General features: G+C 46.3%; 1 protein-coding gene across 3 annotated transcripts in view; it reads right to left on the reverse strand.

Annotated features, from left to right (window-relative positions):
• The window catches only part of SLC9A3 (solute carrier family 9 member A3), a gene marked incomplete at its 3' end in the record, with an annotated part of 99,076 nt that overhangs the window by 35,861 nt on the left and 42,495 nt on the right, over positions 1-20,720 (reverse strand). For 2 of the 3 annotated variants that reach the window (XM_079949457.1, XM_079949458.1), the window contains exon 1: positions 19,077-19,344. The exons of the other annotated variant lie outside the window; for it this stretch is intronic. In XM_079949457.1, coding sequence (XP_079805583.1) covers positions 19,077-19,287 — 211 coding nt within the window. In that variant the 5' untranslated portion in view covers positions 19,288-19,344. Of the gene's footprint in view, positions 1-19,076; positions 19,345-20,720 lie in introns of those variants that run through there. 3 annotated transcript variants of the gene reach the window in all.

Genomic DNA, 20,720 nt, shown 5'->3' on the forward strand with positions numbered 1-20,720 from the left:
TGGTTTTCTCCCAGATTGTTCACCAGTACTCAGGTGGTATCTGGACACAGTGTTTATTGATTTCAGTAAGGTTTCTGACAAGGTCTCCAATGATACAATTGTGAGGAAGCTGGTAAATGTGGGCTGAACAAAGTACAGTTGAATGGAATCAGTTATGGAAGTCCGTTTTACTTCCAAAATGGTCAAAAACCAAAGCACAGCTTCTGATTGGCTGCAGGAAGCTCTTGCAGCCAACTGGAAGCCACAGAAGCCCCATCAGGTATTTGGCTTCCAAAAGAACGTTCGAAAACCAGAACAGTCACTTCCGAGTTTCGATCATCAGGGAGCCAAAACATTTGAGAACTAGGCTGTTTGACTTCCAAGGTACGACTGTAATTGTTAGGTGGATTTGTAGCTGGTTGACTGACCAAACCCAAAGAGTCCTCATTAATGGTTCCTAGACATTGTTCAGCCTGAACACTGAGGTCCAGCTCCAAGGGCCTTCTGGCGGTTCCCTCACTGCAAGAAGCAAGATTACAGGGAACCAGGAGGAGGGCCTTCTTGGTAGTGGTGCCTGCCCTGTGCAACGCCCTCCCATCGGATGTCAAGGAAATAAACAACTATCGGACTTTTAGAAGACATCTGAAGGCAGCCCTATTTAGGGAAGTTTTTAATGTTTGATGTTTTATTGTGTTTTTAATATTCTGTTGGGAGCTGCCCAGGGTGGCCGAGGAAACCCAGCCAGATGGGTGGGGTATGTATGTATGAATAATAATAATAATAATAATAATATCATCATCATCATCATCATCATCATCATCATCATTATCCTGGGGAAAAGTCTGATGCTGCAGGGTTCTGTCCTGGGCCTGTTGTTGTTCAACATCTTCATAAATGACTTGGATGAAGGAATTGAGGAGATGTTCATCAAATTTGCAGATGACACAAAACTGGAAGGGGTAGCTAATGTCGCAGAAGACAGAATCAGAATTCAAAATGACCTTAACAGATTGGAGAACTGGGCCCAAGCTAACAAAATGAATTTCAATAGGGACAAATGTAAGGTTTAGTGCTTAGGCAAATATAAGATGGGGGATACCTGGCTTGCTAGTAGTATATGTGAAAAGGATCTTGGGGTCTTGGTGGACCACAAGCTTGACAGTGTGGTGCTCTTCTAGGCTGCATCAACAGAAGTCCAGTGTCCAGATCAAGGGAAGTAAGAGTACCACTCTATTCTGCCTTGGTCACACCACACCTGGAATACGGTGTCCAGTTCTGGGAGCCACAGTTTCAGAAGGATGTTGACAAGATGTAATGTGTGCAGAGATGGGCCATCAAGATGATCAAGGGTTATGAGGAACGGGATTTTCACAGAGGAGTTTCACAGTGGACCGTATTAGGACTCCAGAGTGTGGTACAGTGGTACCTCGCATTACAAACGCCTCAGGTTACAAATGCTTCAGGTTACAAACTCCGCTAACCTAGAAGAGTTACCTTGAGTTGAGAACTTTGCCCCAGGATGAGAACGGAATTCGTGTGCCAACGGTGCAGTGGCAGCAAGAGGCCCCATTAGCGAAAGCACGCCTCTAGTTAAGAACAGTTTTAGGTTAAAAACAGACCTCCGGAACAAATTAAGTTCATAACTAGAGGTACTACTGTACTCCTTTCTGAACACAAAATACCAGCTGAACATATAAATGTGCTGCTGGATTTAATAGTTCCCATTGTACTCCATTTAGAAAATATTTCTTTAGAAAGTATTTCTAAAGGTCTCTAATTGAGAATATTCTTGTACATCCATTTTTCCATATTACTCTCATGAAGTAATTTATTAACTTTACTCTGATGCCTTCTTCATTGTCTTGCAGGCAAGGGCAAGGAACCTCTTGTAAAGACCATAACAGGAAGAGCTGCAAGTTAAACAGTCACCATTACTTAGAATTCACCTGACGGAAAGCACCTACAGCATTTTTCTTCTTTTGTTGTTGGGGGTGGAAAGAAGGTGGCAGCCAGGTATCTGCAAAAGTGTGTACTTAGCACTTACCAATGTACACATTTAAGAACTGAAGAAGATTAGCTTGACAAAGTACACTAAAGGAAGTGCACAGAGATTAAGGGGTCAAAGCACTTGGTTTTAGGACAGCTAATGCAACTACTTGTGAGTAAGCGATTTGGGAGAGCTATCAGCTTGTGTTTTGCTTCCACAGTGAACAGGTGAGAGGGAAGAACCCAGCAGAACTGACCAGAGCTGGATTTCTAGCAGTTAATTCTCCAGCTATCTGGTTACGGGAAAGAGAAAGCCACAGAGATTATGGACTGTAGGTCTGGTGAATCATGAAAGTGTCCTTAAATATGGAACATCAGAAGCTGCCCAGACAGCAGCTCACTAACACTTTGCTCTTAGAATCATAGAATCATAGAGTTGGAAGAGACCACAAGGGCCATCGAGTCCAACCCCCTGCCAAGCAGGAAACACCATCAGAGCACTCCTGACATATGGTTGTCAAGCCTCTGCTTAAAGACCTCCAAAGAAGGAGACTCCACCACACTCCTTGGCAGCAAATTCCACTGTTGAACAGCTCTTACTGTCAGGAAGTTCTTCCTAATGTTTAGGTGGAATCTTTTTTCGTGTAGTTTGGATCCATTGCTCTGTGTCTGCTTCTCTGGAGCAGCAGAAAACAACCTTTCTCCCTCCTCTATGTGACATCCTTTTATATATTTGAACATGGCTATCATATCACCCCTTAACCTCCTCTTCTCCAGGCTAAACATGCCCAGCTCCCTTAGCCGTTCCTCATAAGGCATCGTTTCCAGGCCTTTGACCATTTTGGTTGCCCTCCTCTGGACACGTTCCAGTTTGTCAGTGTCCTTCTTGAACTGTGGTGCCCAGAACTGGACACAGTACTCCAGGTGAGGTCTGACCAGAGCAGAATACAGTGGCACTATTACTTCCCTTGATCTAGATGCTATGCTCCTATTGATGCAGCCCAGAATTGCATTGGCTTTTTTAGCTGCCGTGTCACACTGTTGGCTCATGTCAAGTTTGTGGTCAACCAAGACTCCTAGATCCTTTTCACATGTACTGCTCTCAAGCCAGGTGCCCCCATCTTGTATTTGTGCCTCTCATTTTTTTTGCCCAAGTGCAATACTTTACATTTCTCCCTGTTAAAATTCATCTGGTTTGTTTTGGCCCAGTTCTCTAATCTGTCAAGGTCGTTTTGAAGTGTGATCCTGTCCTCTGGGGTGTTAGCCACCCCTCCCAGTTTGGTGTCATCTGCATATTTGATCAGGATGCCCTTGAGTCCATCATCCAAGTCGTTGATAAAGATGTTGAATAAGACCGGGCCCAAGACAGAACCCTGTGGCACCTCTTCTAACCCCGTAGGCAGGGTCTCAGTGGCAGAGAAGGTGTGTGTCTCTTTCATGCCACCTACTGCCTAATGGTGAACCTAAGATCTTCAGTGTGCAAACCAAGTTTGTGGCCTATCACTGAGCCTTAAAAATGCCATTTACCATATATACCACGGGTTGTCAACCTGGTCCCTACGGCCCACTAGTGGGCGTTTCAGGATTCTAGGTGGGCGGTAGGGGGTTCCACAACACAAGCTGAATCCTCCTTCCACCGAGCACTGGTGGGCAGTAGGGAAATTTTACCATCAAGAAAGATGCATTAGTGGGTGGTAGGTATGAAAAGGTTGACTACCCCTGATATACACGATGTTTTCGGTCTGAGCCATGAATAATAAAAGAAATCAAATTAAATTAAAACTCTTCTTTCTATCTAAGGTGTTCCTGTCCTACAAAGTCCCCAATGTACACAGGTAATGCCCAGCAAAAGCTAACCTCTATCCTACTAAAGTTAATAGGACTAAAGTGCTCAACTTTGGGCTGAATACATATCTACCCATGTGAACCAAGCAATGACATAACATAGGCAAGCGTAAAAAATTATGGCTTCTTTTCACAAAAATGGGCAGCTGTTTCCTAGAATCAGTGTGGAGCTATGATGTATCTGGAGGTTTGCCCCTTAGATTCTCTGTCCAGGAGGTCCAGCTCCTGTCTTTCTGGATGCTATTCTATTCCCTAGGGCCTGGGCAGAAGCCACTGCCACATTTTTCAGAGTTTTGTCCTAGGGAGAGCCCCACCTACAATCATCAAGATTTAAAGCAGCTGATGATGAGGATGAAGATTTATTTTTGCCACTGTAGAGCTAAAGCTGATACACAAAGTAGACATAATGAAAACTTTAGGTTGCCATGCCAACCCTTTTAGATAACTAAAACTGGGACCTGCAACAAAATATATGCACTGCACCATGGAATACCCTGTTCACTTTTACAGCCGGCCAGCTAAGCTCACCTCTGCAATGCTCTGTTCCATTCTTCTTGTTGACTGGTTTACCAGTTTCCCAATAGTGTACTCAGTGTTCTGTGGTGACTGAGCTCTGTTCTCGTTGGGCTGTTTTTTATGGGGGGGGGATTCCCCTCCTTAATATCCCCCCACCTAAAGATTTTTTGTTCCTGTATAAATCTTGGGACTTCTCCAGTCCTGCTAAGCTTCTCTGGTACCTGAATGGTGCTGTTTTGGCTGCATAGGCAACGGCATTCACACCTGAGAACTGGCAACAGAGGAAATGATAGGTTTCCACTAAGAAAAGCAAAGAATGACACAAATTGTATCCTTTTAAGTGTGGTTGCTGTGTCCCCTCTGCTCTCAGAACTCTCCTCCCCAAAGCCTCACTATCAAATGCATATTGCATACTTTTTCTGTTGCCTGCTTCTCCAGGCCCAATGAGACCGGGGAGGAAAGGAGCTGCAATGGAAGTTTGCAGAGTTGGAAAGTGCAAAGCAGAAGGAGAATAGGCAAGGGAAAGTGCTTGCTCACCACCTCCCAAAATTTAATGGTGAACTGCATTCAAAATGAAAAGGTGCCTTATTTTGCAATGCTGATAGGTGCAGAGAAAGCAAGAAGTGGAGAGAAAAAGTACTGGGGGAACAGTTCCCATACTTGAAAACACTAAACAGTGGCATTGAAACATGGCTCCTCTGTAACCAGCTTTTGTCTTCATCTAGCCTGGGTAAACTTTTCCTGTTTCCTTCCAAAACGGAACCTGCATCTATGACATGCTGAAGGAAGCATGTTTCTCTGTAGGTTAGTGAAACTAGGATCTGTATCAAGGGTAAGGGTTAGTTACCATATTGATTATCTTTTACTTCTATGCAACTAGTATTTCTCTCACTCACTTTCATGCCTAAAATGGCCAGATTGGCTTATTTCCCATCAGCCTTCATTCCCATCTTGCCACGCCCATTTGATGAATTTTTTGGCAGGAAAATCTGAGCGACTTTCTTACTCTGCTCCCCCCAAAAATTATTCGAGCAAGCATGAATCTAAGAGCCTGTGCTAAGTGATTGAGCTAAGCAGAACATTGTTTTTTGAAGAAAAGACCAAGGAACTGAAAATCATCTATCTTGGCTCTGAAATGCTCAGAAGGAATAATCCTGACTCAGAAAAAGAAAAGAAACAAGAAGGGAAGCTATAGCTTTTCACCTAATTACATTTTAGCTCGGTACAAAACAAATCAGGGTGTGAAAACAGGCATTCTTCTGTCCTTGAGAAAACAACAGCTATGAATGATGTAAAATTCATGTATTGTAGACTAGGGGAAAACAAGGGCATTGACCACCTTTTTTTAAAAAAAAAATCATGCCACCACCCGGAAGTACTGAAAAATTCAGCTGAAAAATACTTCTGGTACTAGGATCAAGTTTCTAGGTGCCCAGGTGACCTAGATCTTGAGATCAATCCAGTCTGCTTGCCACCAAAACCCACCTCTACACACTGAAAAGTGCTATAGCATTTGGAGATGACAGCCATAAGGATCAGGCAGCCCACAACACACCTTGCACTATATTCTTGGTGACCACAGCAGAGGCCATAGCACCTCACAACATTCATCCAAATACCATAGCAAGGAGAGGGAAGAAGTCGCCACATCCCCAGGCTATGTTCAATGTGCATAAAGCCTGTAGTCCTTGTCCAATGGACGAGATAATACCTGCTTACCACAATGATTTTCAAACAATGTTCTCAGGGATCACTGAGATGGTCAGTAACAAAATACAGGCCCCTGAGGGGGACACTATGACTGAACTGCAGCCTCAGCCCAGTTTTGAACATGCTACAGGGCAGGGGTCACCAACCTTTTTTGCTTGCACTGACAGTTTGCAGAGCTTACAGCAGGAATGCACAACCTTTTCTCCTTTGAGAGCCCTGGCCCAGTGGGGAGGTGCGGCCATCGCTGGGAATAGCCAGAGGCAAATGTGGGGGAGATAAGAAGAGCCTGTTGGATCAGGCCAATAACCCATCTACTCCAGCATCCTGTTCTCACAGTGGCCTGTGGGAAACCTGCAAGCATGATTCGAATCCAAGAACAGCTCTCCCCTTCTGTAGTTTCCAGAAACTGGTATTCCAAGGCATGGAGACAGAACATTGCCATCATGGCTGGTAGCCTTTGATAGTCCTCTCCTCCATGAATTGGTCTAATCCTTTTTGAAGCCATCCAAGTTGGTGATCATCACTGCCGCCTGTGGGAGTGAGTTCCACGGTTTATCCACGTTGAATCTCCTAACACTCAGTTTAATTGGATGCTCAGGAGTTCAAGTGTTATGACAGAGAGACAGAACTTTTCTCTATCCAGTTTCTCCACGTCGTGCATAATTTTCCAAACTTCTATCATGTTACCTCTTTCTTGCCTTCTCTCCAAACTAAAAAAATCCCAAACACTGCAACCTTTCCTCATAAGCGAGTTGTTCCATCCCCCTGACAATTTTGGTTTTCCTTTTCTGAACCTTTCTCAACTCTACAATATCCTTTTTTGAGGTGAGGCAACCAGAACGGTACACAGTATTCTAAATGCAATCACACCACAAATTTATATAATATTGTTAGGATATGAGAAGTTTTGTTTTCAATTCCTTTCCCAATGATCCCATGAAAATTCCCTTTTCATGGCTGCTGTGCTGTGGGTTAAACCACAGAGCCTAGGGCTTGCCAGTCAGAAGGTCAACGGTTCGAATCCCCGCGACGGGGTGAGCTCCTGTTGCTCGGTCCCAGCTCCTGCCAACCTAGCAGTTTGAAAGCACGTCAAAGTGCAAGTAGATAAATAGGGAAGGTAAACGGCGTTTCCATGCGCTGCTCTGGTTCGCCAGAAGTGGCTTAGTCATGCTGGCCACATGACCCGGAAGCTGTACGCCGGCTCCCTCGGCCAGTAAAGCGAGATGAGCGCTGCAACCCCAGAGTCGGTCACGACTGGATCTAATGGTCAGGGGTCCCTTTACCTTTACTCACTGTGTCAACAACTTCATTGATCTGTCTACAATGGTCCCAAGGTCTTGTTCCTGGTCCAGCACTGCCAATTCAAACCCCTTGTGTGCACATATAAAATTTAAGAGTTTTTCGTTCCAACATACATCACTTTACACTAGTTTACATTGAATTGCATTTGCCATTTTACTGCTCATTCACTCAATTTGTATTTGCTGCAAGCCGCCCAAAGTGGCTGGGAAAACCCTGCCAGATTGGGGGGGGGGGGAGGTATAAACAATAAAATTACTATTTTAGTAGTAGTGGTGGTGGACATTTTGCTATCTCTTTAATAATCCTGAACAATTTAGTATCATCAGCAAACTTGGCTACCTTACTGCTCACCCTGGCTCTAGATGGTTTATGAACAAGTTAAAAAGCACAGGTCCCAATACAGAGGTACCTCGGGTTAAGTACTTAATTCGTTCCGGAGGTCCATTCTTAACCTGAAACTGTTCTTAACCGGAAGCACCACTTGAGCTAATGTGGTCTCCTGCTGTCGCTGCACGATTTCTGTTATCATCCTGAAGCAAAGTTCTTAACCCGAGGTACTATTTCTGGGTTAGAGGAGTCTGTAACCTGAAGCATCTGTAACCCGAGGTACTGCTGTATTTCTCTCCATTTGGAGAATCCACTCTAACACTGAATCAGAACAAACAGCCAAACAAACAAACAAACAAACAAATCACCACCTGGAAATGGAGCTTTAAAGCACAAACCTGTACTGTACCTAGAAATGCGGCACAAAAGGAAGTTTGGATGAGTGCTAGGTCAATCAGATACCCTCTATCTATGTGCTTGCTGACACTCTCAAAGAATTCTAATAGGTTTATGAGACAAGAATTTCCCTTACAGAAGCCATGCTGGTTCTGCTTCAGTAAGACTTGTTCTTCTATATGCTTAGTTATTTTATCTTTAAAAATATTTTCTACCAATTTTCCAGGGACAGATGTCAAGCTAACTAGCCTGTAATTTCCATGATGCCTCCTGCATCCCTTAAAACAAAGTGTTATATTGGGCAAGCACTGGGATTTGCCCCATATCCTCTGCTGTGAAAACAGATCTAAAGAATTCATTCAGCTTCTCCCCAATCTCCTTATCCTACTTTGACTCCCAACTACCTTCCTGGACATTTTCCTGCTACTAAGAACTTATTGTTGCTGGTCTTAATGTGTTCTTCAAATTAATTTTTAGTATTACTTACTGTCTGCTTGCACTTTTTTGCTAAAGTTTGTGTTCCTTTTTGTTATCTTCATTTGGACAAGAGCTCTTTTTTTTGAAGGAAGCCTTCTTGCCTCTAAAAGCTTCTTTGACTCCGCTCATTAACCACGCCAGTTTCCTCTTGGCCTTCATGGTACCTTTCCTGCTCTAAGGTATATATTCAAGTTGTGTTTCCAATTTTCTGTCTTTAAACAATTCCCAAGCAATTCTGAATGTGAGAGCATTTGGGTCAAAATTAAGGGAGAGAAGAATAACAGGGACCTCATTGTGGGAGTTTACTATAGATCCCCAAGCCAAACAGAGGACATAGATGATGCCTTCCTGGAACAGATGGCCAAGCATGCAAAAGGAAGGGAGATAGTAGTAATGGGGGACTTCAATTACCCGGACATTTGTTGGATGTCAAACTCAGCCAAGAGCATAAGGTCAAACAGATTCCTCACTGGCCTTGCAGACAACTTCATTGTCCAGAAAGTGGGAGAAGCAACAAGAGGAACAGCCATTTTAGATCTGGTCCTAACCAATGTTGATGACCTGGTTAGTGGGGTAGAAGTGGAAGGATCATTAGGCGCGAGTGATCATACTCTTCTGAAGTTTACTATACAGCAGAAAGGAGCAGCCAAGCATACTAGGACTCAATTTCTTGACTTTAAGAAAGCCGACTTCATAAAACTTAGGGAAGTGCTGGGTGAGACCCCATGGACAGTAATACTAAAAGGAAAGGGAGTTCACGATGGCTGGGAGTTTGTTAAGAGGGAGATAGTAAAAGCACAACTTCAGGCAATACCAATGAGACGGAAACATGGAAGGTGCCTAAAGAAGCCAGGGTGGCTATCTAAAGAACTTTTAACTGAGTTAAGATTAAAAAAGGATGTGTACAAAAAATGGAAAAGGGGGGAAACCACCAAAGAGGAATTCAAACAAATAGCCAGCACGTGTAGACACAAAGTCAGAAAAGCTAAAGCACAGAATGAACTCAGGCTTGCTAGAGAGGTTAAAAGCAACAAAAAAGGCTTTTATGGGTATGTTCGTAGCAAAAGGAAGAAGAAAGAAACAGTGGGGTCTCTCAGAGGAGAAGATGGTGAAATGCAAACAGGGGACACAGAAAGGGCTGAACTCCTCAATGCCTTCTTTGCCTCAGTCTTCTCCAATAAAGAAAACAATGCCCGACCTGAAGAATTTGGAGCAAATGATTCAGCAGAGGAAACACAGCCCAGAATAACTAAGGAGATAGTACAAGAATACTTGGCTAGTTTAGATGTATTCAAGTCTCCAGGGCCAGATGAACTGCATCCAAGATTATTAAAAGAACTGGCAGATGTGATCTCAGAACCACTGGCAGTCATCTTTGAGAATTCCTGGAGAACAGGCGAAGTCCCGGCAGACTGGAGGAGGGCAAATGTTGTCCCTATTTTCAAAAAGGGGAAAAGAGAGGACCCAAATAATTACCGCCCAGTCAGTCTGACATCAATACCAGGGAAGATTCTGGAGCAGATCAGTAAGCAAACAGTGAGCACCTAGAAAGGAATACTGTGATCACCAATAGTCAGCATGGATTTCTGAAAAATAAGTCATGTCAGACTAACCTGATCTCATTTTTTGACAGAATTACAAGCCTGGTAGATGAAGGGAACGCAGTGGATGTAGCCTACCTTGATTTCAGCAAGGCATTTGACAAGGTGCCCCATGATATTCTTGTAAAGGAGCTGGTAAAATGCGGTCTTGACTATGCTACCACTCAGTGGATTTGTAACTGGCTGACTGACCGAACCCAAAGGGTGCTCATCAATGGTTCCTCTTCATCCTGGAGAAGAGTGACTAGTGGGGTGCCACAGGGTTCTGTCTTGGGCCCGGTCTTATTCAACATCTTTATCAACGACTTGGATGATGGACTCAAGGGCATCCTGATCAAATATGCAGATGACACCAAACTGGGAGGGGTGGCTAACATGTGAAAAGGATCTAGGAGTCTTGGTTGACCACAAACTTGACATGGGCCAACAGTGTGACACGGCAGCTAAAATAGCCAATGCAATTCTGGGCTGCATCTAGATCAAGGGAAGTAATAGTGCCACTGTATTCTGCTCTGGTCAGACCTCACCTGGAGTACTGTGTCCAGTTCTGGGCACCACAGTTCAAGAAGGACACTGACAAACTGGAACGTGTCCAGAGGAGGGCAACCAAAATGGTCAAAGGCCTGGAAACGATGCCTTCTGAGGAACGGCTAAGGGAGCTGGGCATGTTTAGCCTGGAGAAGAGGTTAAGGGGTGATATGATAGCCATGTTCAAATATATAAAAGGATGTCACATAGAGGAGGGAGAAAGGTTGTTTTCTGCTGCTCCAGAGAAGCGGACATGGAGCAATGGATCCAAACTATAAGAAAGAAGATTCCACCTAAACATTAGGAAGAACTTCCTGACTGTAAGAGCTGTTCGACAGTGGAATTTGCTGCCAAGGAGTGTGGTGGAGTCTCCTTCTTTGGAGGTCTTTAAGCAGAGGCTTGACAACCATATGTCAGGAGTGCTCTGATGGTGTTTCCTGCTTGGCAGGGGGTTGGACTCGATGGCCTTTGTGGTCTCTTCCAACTCTTTGATTCTATGATTCTATGAATGATTTGACCTTCTTGGCTTCTCAACTGCCTTTTTAACCAAGCCCCTCATTCTGGGGAAGTTTACTCTTTTGAAACCAGTTGTGACTGTGGTGGATTTCCTTCACAATTGGCTATATACAGGTATACTTTATTTAACAGCACTCTGATCACTGCTCCCACCTGGCTCAACTAAGCTTACATCTCACACCAGGTCCTGGATGCCATTTATCTCCATTTTTCTGCTGCTGCTCCTTCCTCTTCTCTCTCTCTCTCTCTCTCTCTCTCTCTCTCTCTTTCTTTCTCTTTTTCTCAACTCTCTCTTCCTCTCTGCCCAGTGGCCTGCTGGGCAAGGAACAGATCACTCTTGTCACAGGGCTGAACTGTTTGCTTGCAAAGGGCTTTTGATATTTGGCCATGGGCCACAGATTGCTAACAGTGTATTTGTTTTCGATGGATTGCTCCTTTTGTTTCAAAACACCTATGTCCAAGGGCATAGGGTTATTCTAGAATAGCTGGGTTCTTTGAGGGAATGAACTTTTGGTTTTGGATTCCATCACCCTTAAAATATGTGATCTAAAGTTCATAATAACCCATACGGGCAAAATATTAGTACCTATCTTCTTCTTTTTTAACTTCCAGAGTTCAGTGGATTGTGTGTTTCTGCATAATATGTATAAGAAAGATGAGCAAAATAAAACAAAGTTTGTGTTCCAGCAACCATAAACTGGCATAATTGAAAGGATTTGTGTTTACTTTAAGCACCAAGACTTACGCAAATGCTGCTTGTGTTGAAGCACACCTGGATTCCTTATGTAAATGCACTGTATACAAAGTGCTGCTGTGAACAGCTGCCACATTATCTATGGGCTGTAATGTGAACCATGTAGAGCTGTGCTGCTCTGGGATCTCATTTCTTACTGTAAATAATTAAGACTTGCATCTAGAAAAGCTGAGTTGTGCCCTTGCATGTGCGTGACTAGGAGGAGGTGGGGACAAAGAGGGGAGGATACAACCTAACAGGTCTTCTGAATGCATTAAATTAGTCAGATGGAAACTAAATGTGATCACAGGCATCCATTTACAGTAAGGAAATTCAACACAAGCATTGTTTGCATAAGCCCTAAGACTGGAAGCACTCACTTGGCAAGTCCAGGCTTCTAGAAATTCCAGGCTAATATATTTACTTACTTTATTCTTATTATAGCCAAAGTGCAGATTTAAAAGATACCTGGTGCAGCAACATAAATCGCAGCCATATTCTTCATTGATAAGATAGCAAACCACGTGAAATCCATACCTGTGCCTTCTCCAATGATGGAAAAACCCTTGTTTTAATTGGACGTCCACAAAACCCAACACAAAGGAGCATGCCGGGAGCTACACAGTGCACACGAGTCTAATAGTTTGCTGCACAGTATGGATTTTGTTAATCAATTACCCATTTTAAATCAGAAGAAGAAGGTTGCAATCCTAGGCACAGGGAACAAATCACATTATAATAATTGGCATTTTCTTGCAAATAAGCATGAATAGGATTGTCCTGCAAGCATGCTACAGCTTTCACAAGTGTTGGTAAAAGGTAAAGGTAAAGGTACCCCTGCCCGTACGGGCCAGTCTTGACAGACTCTGGGGTTGTGCGCCCATCTCACTTAAGAGGCCAGGGGCCAGCGCTGTCCGGAGACACTTCCGGGTCACGTGGCCAGCGTGACATCGCTGCTCTGGCGAGCCAGAGCCGCACACGGAAACGCCGTTTACCTTCCCGCTGGTAAGCGGTCCCTATTTATCTACTTGCACCCGGAGGTGCTTTCGAACTGCTAGGTTGGCAGGCGCTGGGACCGAGCAGCGGGAGCGCACCCCGCCGCAGGGATTCGAACCGCCGACCTTTCGATCGGCAAGTCCTAGGCGCTGAGGCTTTAACCCACAGCGCCACCTGCGTCCCCACAAGTGTTGGTAGCGATGGTCAAATATCTTCAATTTTATTTAATTTGTTGAATATATGTAGTCAAATTCAGGGGGGGGGGGGAACAAATGCCTAAATGTGGACCACTCATTGCCAGAACACTGGAAGTGAAGAGCCAAACTAGGTAGAATATGCATGTATATTTTCTCTTCTTTACCTCTGTAAGTAAATAAAGATTTAGGGCCAGAATATATATGCATGTATCTTTGCACACCAGCCCTTTTTCCACTCAAAAGCTTTTCTCTAGAGGACTGCAAAGCAGCAATTGCTGAGCAATTTCAAGTTTAAAAAAGGAGATTCTGACTAAACACCAGGAAGAACTTTCTGACAGTAAGAGCTGTTTGACAGAGGAATGGACTCCCTCAGAAGGTGGTGGACTCTCCTTCCCTGGAGTGCAGCTGAGTGGGACTCAGCTGTGGGCAGCCTGAGGAAGTATTTTTCACCTGGAGCCTGTCCAAAAAAGCAAGCCCTGCTATGGACCAGCAAACAGCTAGAAGATGAGGAGAGGACAGAGGGTGAAGAAGTTGTTGTGTGCGAAGGGAGACCCTTTCCTCATCCTTTGGACCTCCTGGGAAACTTAACAAGCCTGCTACACCTGGAACTGGGTGTGAAGAGTGCAGCTGAATGGGGCACAGCTGTGGGCAGCCTGAGAGGCTGAACCCTGTGCAAGGTCATCTGATGACCTCTCCGCTTGGAGAAGGAGGCACGAGGCTCTGGCAGAGTCCTAGAACCCTCCTACCTCCTTCCCAAAGCCTGGTAAGCACTTGCCCAGCTTTGGGAAGGAGAAAGGACTCTTTTCTTTCTTCTATCTTTCTTTGGCGACCCCTTGTAGCCAAGTAAGATTGTCTTCCATAAACACAGTTTTAACAATGAGTCCGTAAGTGACTGTGGAGGCCAATTCTGGATCCACACATCCTTGCACAGTGGGGACATTGGTTTCCGGGCGGGAGCTGATCACGGGTGTGGATTTGCCAAGTGTGCCTTCCTCCTAGCACGTTTCTCCCTCCTCACGCTTACCTGGCTTTGAGAAGGCACCTTCCTCAGCTGCCCTAAATCTGCCCCTGGCCTGAGGAAGGACCATCCACCTTGCACCTGACAATAAAAAGTAAGCCAAGAACAAGAGACTACAGTGATGTCTGCTGTTTTGTTTCCAGACACCCTTCTCATAGCAAGAAGCCTGAGAGGGTGTGTCAGAAAGAAATTGAATTGATATTGGTTTATGTAGGTTACTAACTTTGTATTAAAGCCACATTTCTATATGTAACTGTGTATTTTTGTAATATTTTAAGTTATCTGTTGTTTCAGTTTTTTTTGTACACCACTTAATAGATTTTTAAAAAATTTACTAAGTAGTATAGAAATCAAATATTCAAATAATTAAATTGGAGATTTTTATGCAGAGGTTGGATGGCCATCTGCCATGCATGCTTTAGTTGAGATTCCTGCATTTCAGGGGGTTGGACCAAATGACCCTCAAGGTCCCTTCCAATTCTACAATTCTATGGTTCTTTGAATTTTGAGCAGGCCAGAAGAATCTGCTCCCACCCAACAACCCATCACTGCCGTTCTCCTACAGCTGCCTTTCTTCTAAAAGGTATAGAAAAAATTACACACAACTGCATGCAGCCTGTACTGTACTTGGATCCTGTGTGTGCTGTCCAGCTAAAGTTGCACACTTTTAAGTCCCAGATTCACAGAGCTATCCTACGTATTTTTATTTGGAAGTACTGTATTTTTCGCCCCATAGGACGAAAAATGAAGGGGAAATGTGTGTGCGTCCTATGGGGCAAATGCAGGCTTTCGCTGAAGCCTGGAGAGCGAGAGGGGTCAGTGCGCACCGACCCCTCTTGCTCTCCAGGCTTTGCGGACAGTTTCCTGCATGCCGAAGGCTGGGCGCGCTGAGCTCAGCCTTGCGGAGAGTTTCCTGCATGCTGAAGGCTGGGCGCGCTGAGCTCAGCCTTGCAGAGAGTTTCCTGCATGCCGAAGGCTGGGCGCGCTGAGCTCAGCGCGCCCAGACTTTGCGCAGCTCTCCGCAAGGCGCGGGAGCTCGGCGCTGGGCTCCCATGGCTTGCCGAGAGTTGCCTGTTCTGGGGGCTGGGGTCGGGGGAAGCTCGGGCTTCCCCCGCCCCAGCCCCGCGCCTGGGGAAAAAAAATTTCCCCCTTTATTTCCCCCCCAAAAAAACTAGGTGCGCCTTATGGGACGGTGCGTCCTATAGGGCAAAAAATATGGTAAGTCCTACTGAGTTCCATGGGACTTGCTCCCAAGGAAGCATTTTAGGTTTGCAGGCAAATAGAACACAATGGGCAGAAATTTCCAAAGCTTGGAAATATTCTTCTACTGGCACTGTTGAGAGCCATGAGCAACAGATGCTGCTGCTCCCAACTCCTACATGGTCATTTCTGTCAAAAGGGCTGATCAAACTGACCTCCTATCTATCTATCTATCTATCTATCTATCTATCTTTCTATCTATCTATCTATCTATCTATCTATAGAAGGAGGAGCTGCTGTTGCTGTTGCTGCTACTACTACTACATCATCATTATCATAGCCAAATTATTTCATTAAGCAACTTTCCCTGTATGTAACACCTACTCAGGGCACAGAAACTGTATCACATTTCTAACCAACAGCAGTGTTGGAAAGGCTTACAAACTATAGAATCACAAAGAAGAGGCTATTTCTTTCTATTGTTATCCTATAATGCAAAAACCAGACCTGAAACTACACTGTTTCAATCCCTAACCTGGACAAGCACATTCAGCTACTCATTCCAGAAAATAAAACCAAAATGAAATATTTTCTGCTTGGTTGCTTCCCAGCATTCTGGCCAGTTTTGCTTAAAGTGCAATTCAATGCAGATTGGGAAGATCCTGTTCAACATGAGGCTGTAAGGCAATATCAATAACAGAAGACCAAGAATATTCAAATGAATGTTGCCTGGATTCCCCCCCCTGCAGAGCAAACAGAAGTTTTGGTGGGAGATCAGAAAAGAGTGGTATCATAGAGAACAGCCTCCCTTCCTCACTGCCCCTGCTCTGCAAAAGATTCAGTCCCCAGTGCCTAACATACAAGGGGGGGGGGGAAGGATATTGGTGGGACCCTGCCCTACAGCTCCTGCATGATGTTTAATTTCACACAAGACCCATCCCTTGGAGCTGATTCCTATGTTGTGTCTGCCACAGCTACACTGAAGTTGTTCTGGTGTTTCCCACAACAAATGCATAAAGAGTGAAGGGGCAGTGTTGCATTTCTGAACACTCAGGGGTAAGCCAAACATGTCCACGGTGGGTTTTTAGGGGCATCCGTTTGCCCACTGCATGCTAAGCGCTTCCTGTGAGAAACACCAGCAAGGCTGCGGCGAAGCCAATTGACAGAAAGTTAAAGGGAGGTTCAGGAAAGTGAGGCACTCCCTCAGGAAGCCTAAGATCCCAGCTGCAATTTTCTGTATTTCACAGGATAACCAGCACCAGAGTGAAAACTTGGCACAGAATTTGTCTGCAACACATTATCCGCTGAAAACAAATGTATTACACCTCCAGGGCTCTTTAAAGGTGTATTCATTGCTCAATAAAATATGCAAGGGGATACAGTCAGCATGCACAATTAAAGGATCTTCCCCTCTACCTTCTCTCTTTCCCACCCACAAATGCACACCAAACAAACTCCATACTCACGTGCTGAGAGTAATAGCTTGCCTCATTCTTTTGCGTATCCTTACTAATCTGATGTTTTAAAAAATGTATATAAACCCTGTTGTCTCTCTGGCTACCAATACAATGAACTGGTGTAGTGCTTTGGTTTGAAATATGAATTAGGAGATAGGAATACCTGGCTCAAATCTCAGCTCTGCCATTAACTTTCTTGGTGACTATAGGCTCAGTCTTTCCCCACTCCCATCTAAGGAAGAGTAATGCTGACCCATCTTGCAGGGTTATTGCACATAAGACAAGACATGTGGGAAATACTAGGTGTTGTTATTATGCTATACATTCATTCATTCATTCATTCATTCATTCATTTTCCTTGCTGTATTTCATATAATCATAGAATTGTAAAGTTGGAAGGAACCACGAGGGTCATCTAGCCCAACCCCTGCAATGCAGGAATCTTTTTGCCCAACATGGGGCTTGAACCCGTGACCTTGAGTTTAAGAGTCTCGCGCTCTACTGACTGAGCTATCTGTATCCCACTTTTTTCTCCAAGGAGCTCAAAGGTGCTGGGTTAGGCTGAGTGACTGGCCCAAAGTCACCCAGTGAGCTTCATGGCCAAGTGGGGGATTTAAAGCCTGGCCTCCCAGGTCCCAGCATGACACCCTAAGTTATTGTAATAGAGGTCAAGAAATGCAGCCGTCTGCCCATGTTATATTTCACCAACTTCCCAAATCCCAGGGCCAATTCACACTTCAAAATCAAGCACAAAAAGTATGAGACCTTAAGATGGCAAAATACGCACATTGAATCAGCCCCTACTTGTGCTTATTGGAGGAATCCTTGGTCATTAAACACACCCGCACTAGACATGTGTGCCACTGAAACCTGGCTACCTTTTTTGTCCCTTGACTGAAAAATAAAATAAAATGCAAATTGGCCTTCCATATTCACATGGAAAATGCCCAGGTGGGAAGAAGCAGCCCATGCAAAGCAGCTAGTCTGTAGCCAGTACTTATTAAACCCTAACACCACTGCAGCAAAGATTCACAATTAAATGTGGAATTTTATAATCCAGGGAACATCATTACAAACTGTTCAGATGTTAATAATTCTACTCACAGGGAAATCCTAACTGCTAGGCTTAAAAAGAAACCTGAGCAATGCGCCCAGAGGCATAAGACACTGAGAAGTTTTCCTACATAACCCCCATTGACACAATTATTTGTGTCATCTTATACCTCTTTTAAATGTGTTTTGGGGAGGGGGTAATTGATTTGTTTTTGGTTCTTGCTATTATCATGTATTGGATGCTTCTATATTGTATTTCTATGTTGTGAACAGCCCTGAGATCTGCGGATGAAGGACTGTATACAAATTTAATAAATCATTATTATTATTTGCAGTGCAAAAGGCCAGCTTGACATCAGCAGAGTGAAGTGGCCTGTCTTTGGCAGTTATTTTGGAGTACAAGTAAGGGACAGCAAATGATCAGCAATTTCATTCATAAGCCCCACCAGGGGAGCATCCCCCCCCCCCCCCGCCTTTGGCACCAGGGCCATGTCCTGGGCCATCACCAACACCCGCTTGCATGGAGCAGCCAGGTCAGACCACTGGTCCATCTAGCCCAATGTTGTCGGGTCACTGGTCTTGCTGGTGTTTTCAGGCAGGGACGTTTTCAGTCCAGCTGCACTGGATCCTTTCAGCTGGTGCTGGGCAGGTGTGACCGGGTGGGACTGAACCTTCTATAGGCAAAAAGCTTGCTCTCTTCCTCCTCCTCCTCTCTCCTACTGCCTGAGCTCCTTTTACCAAGCCCACTACAGTTGCACGGTCCGCCTCTCCTCTCAAACTGCCACATTGCGCTCTTTCTTCCCCACCTTTTACAGGAGAGCAAGGCCCTTTAGTGCCTAATGGGGTCGGCCACAGATGCTTCACGGAGCAGAAAGAGCACTTTTCATTCATTGCAAAACAGCTACATCTATGGAACATGGCAGGAGCCTGAAGCATCTCTGGTCTGGGGGATGTGAAGCTGGCAACCCGGCCAAGGAGCAGCACCGATCTGCCCAGCCGCTCTTCGAGGAGCGCGCTGCAGGCACTGGAGAGAAAAGCAAGACGCCTTGCGGAGCAATCCCCGGGCAGGGACAGAATTATATCTTCCAGATTCTCCAGCGATGGAGAAAAGGAGCACCAATTCAGTTGGAGAACAGTCAACCCTCATGTCTAAGGCACCCATTCGCCAAGGCGGAGCACAAAAGGAGTGGCGGGAGGGGGACGGGGGGGAGAAGGCATAGAAGAGGCTGGCCCACTCACAAATCTTGGCCACGCTGGCGACGAAGATCCACAGGACGATGATGTAGGGCGCCTGCACGTGGTGCCACTTGAAGGTGACGATCTGGAAGCCCTCGCTTTTGTGCTCCGGCGGCGCCTCTTCCATCCCCGCGGCGGCGGGCAGCAGCAGCAGCCAGCCCAGCAGCAGAAGCCCCCAAGGCGGCAGCGGCGGCCTCATCCTGGCCGGAGCCATCAGCGGGGCAGAGACCTTCCGGGCGGCGGGCGGCGAGGGCAGCAGGAGCGGCGAGCGCACAGCGTCTGCCCCAGCGCGCACGGCCGGCAGGGATCGCCCCGCCGCCGCCGCCGCCGCCGCCTTTATGCTGCGCCCCCCGCCCCCGAGGGGAGGAGCCTCCTCGGCGGAGCCCTCGAGGGCTCTTCCCCGGCCCCGGGGCAGGCGCCTGGGCGCGGGGCTTGGCCCCGGGGGGCCCTCAGCCCTCCCCTTGGCCGGGCGGCGTCCCGAGGATCGCTGCTCGCCCCTTCCTTCTCCTGGGAGGGAAGCCGCGGAGCCTGGCTCCGCTTCCCCCAGCAGGGAAACCGAACCACTGTCGGAAGCGCGCTGCGTCTTCCTCGCGGCCGAGCCCCAGCCCGGTGCCTGCCTTGGCCCAGCGCCCCGAAAGGCGCGGCGGATGAGCAGCCAGCGGGAGTCCGCCGCCGGACTGGGGTCCCGATCCCTGGGAGGCAGGGCGAGCCGGCCACCCGGGAAAAGCTGCACGCCGAGCCCATTTGCGCCACTGGCCCGCCCACCTTCCCGGCCAGGCCACTCGGCGTGGGAGTTCAAACATCTCCCCGGAGAGATAAGGGAGCGAGCGTGGAAGACGATCGCGGCAGGAAGGGAGAGGCTTCTCGGTTTAGCAAAAGGGGCTGGGGAACTGGCGATTCTTGCAGCAAGCTTCCAAATAAAGTTTGAATTGCGCACCTAGTTCAGACTTCTGGCGTGGGGACGAGTGCAAGGATTTGATTCCCTACCGCGGCTCATGGCAGATGCCTGCAACGTCTTGGAGGAGGAACGGAAGGACCCCTACCTGCAGTGAGCCCACCACACGTAAAAACAAAACAAAATAGTGCTTTCTTTGGCACGTGTCAGAAAAAGGTGAAGAATTTTCCCAGGCCAGCGAAGTTTGGGTCTCTCAGACTTGCACATCTCTTTATTTAATGCACTCACAGGAACCCTTGCAGCTTGTGCGCTTCTGCCTGAAGGCAGCCTTTCTCCAGGCAAGACTCTGGCTGGCGGGTATTGTGGTCCCAAGCAGCAGGTTGGGGACTTCTGCCTCAAGGCATGGCACATTTCCTGGCAGAAGTGAAGCATGCCTTTGCTCCTGCCATCTCAGGGCAACCAAGCAGTTATCTTAATATCATTCAGGAACTAGTATTACATCTCAGGTTTTACTCCTCTCTTTTCAATGTTTTTAAAATCCTGCGAGTTATCTTGGTGCTATGGGAGCTGGCCAGAGAAGGTCACCTCTCCCCACAGCAGGACGAAATGTCAGGAAAGTGGGTCACTGTGGCGCAGTGGGAATCCACAGCATGGCTTCTCCCTGGGCTTCTCCTGGTGAAGTGGGAAGCAGTGCTGCTGGGTCTCTCATGCTTCCAAGGTAATGATGTTTCAACCCAGCCTAAGTGGTGGAG

Source organism: Podarcis cretensis (assembly GCF_951804945.1).
Source record: "Podarcis cretensis genome assembly, chromosome: 13".
Classification (NCBI taxonomy): Eukaryota; Metazoa; Chordata; class Lepidosauria; order Squamata; family Lacertidae; genus Podarcis; species Podarcis cretensis.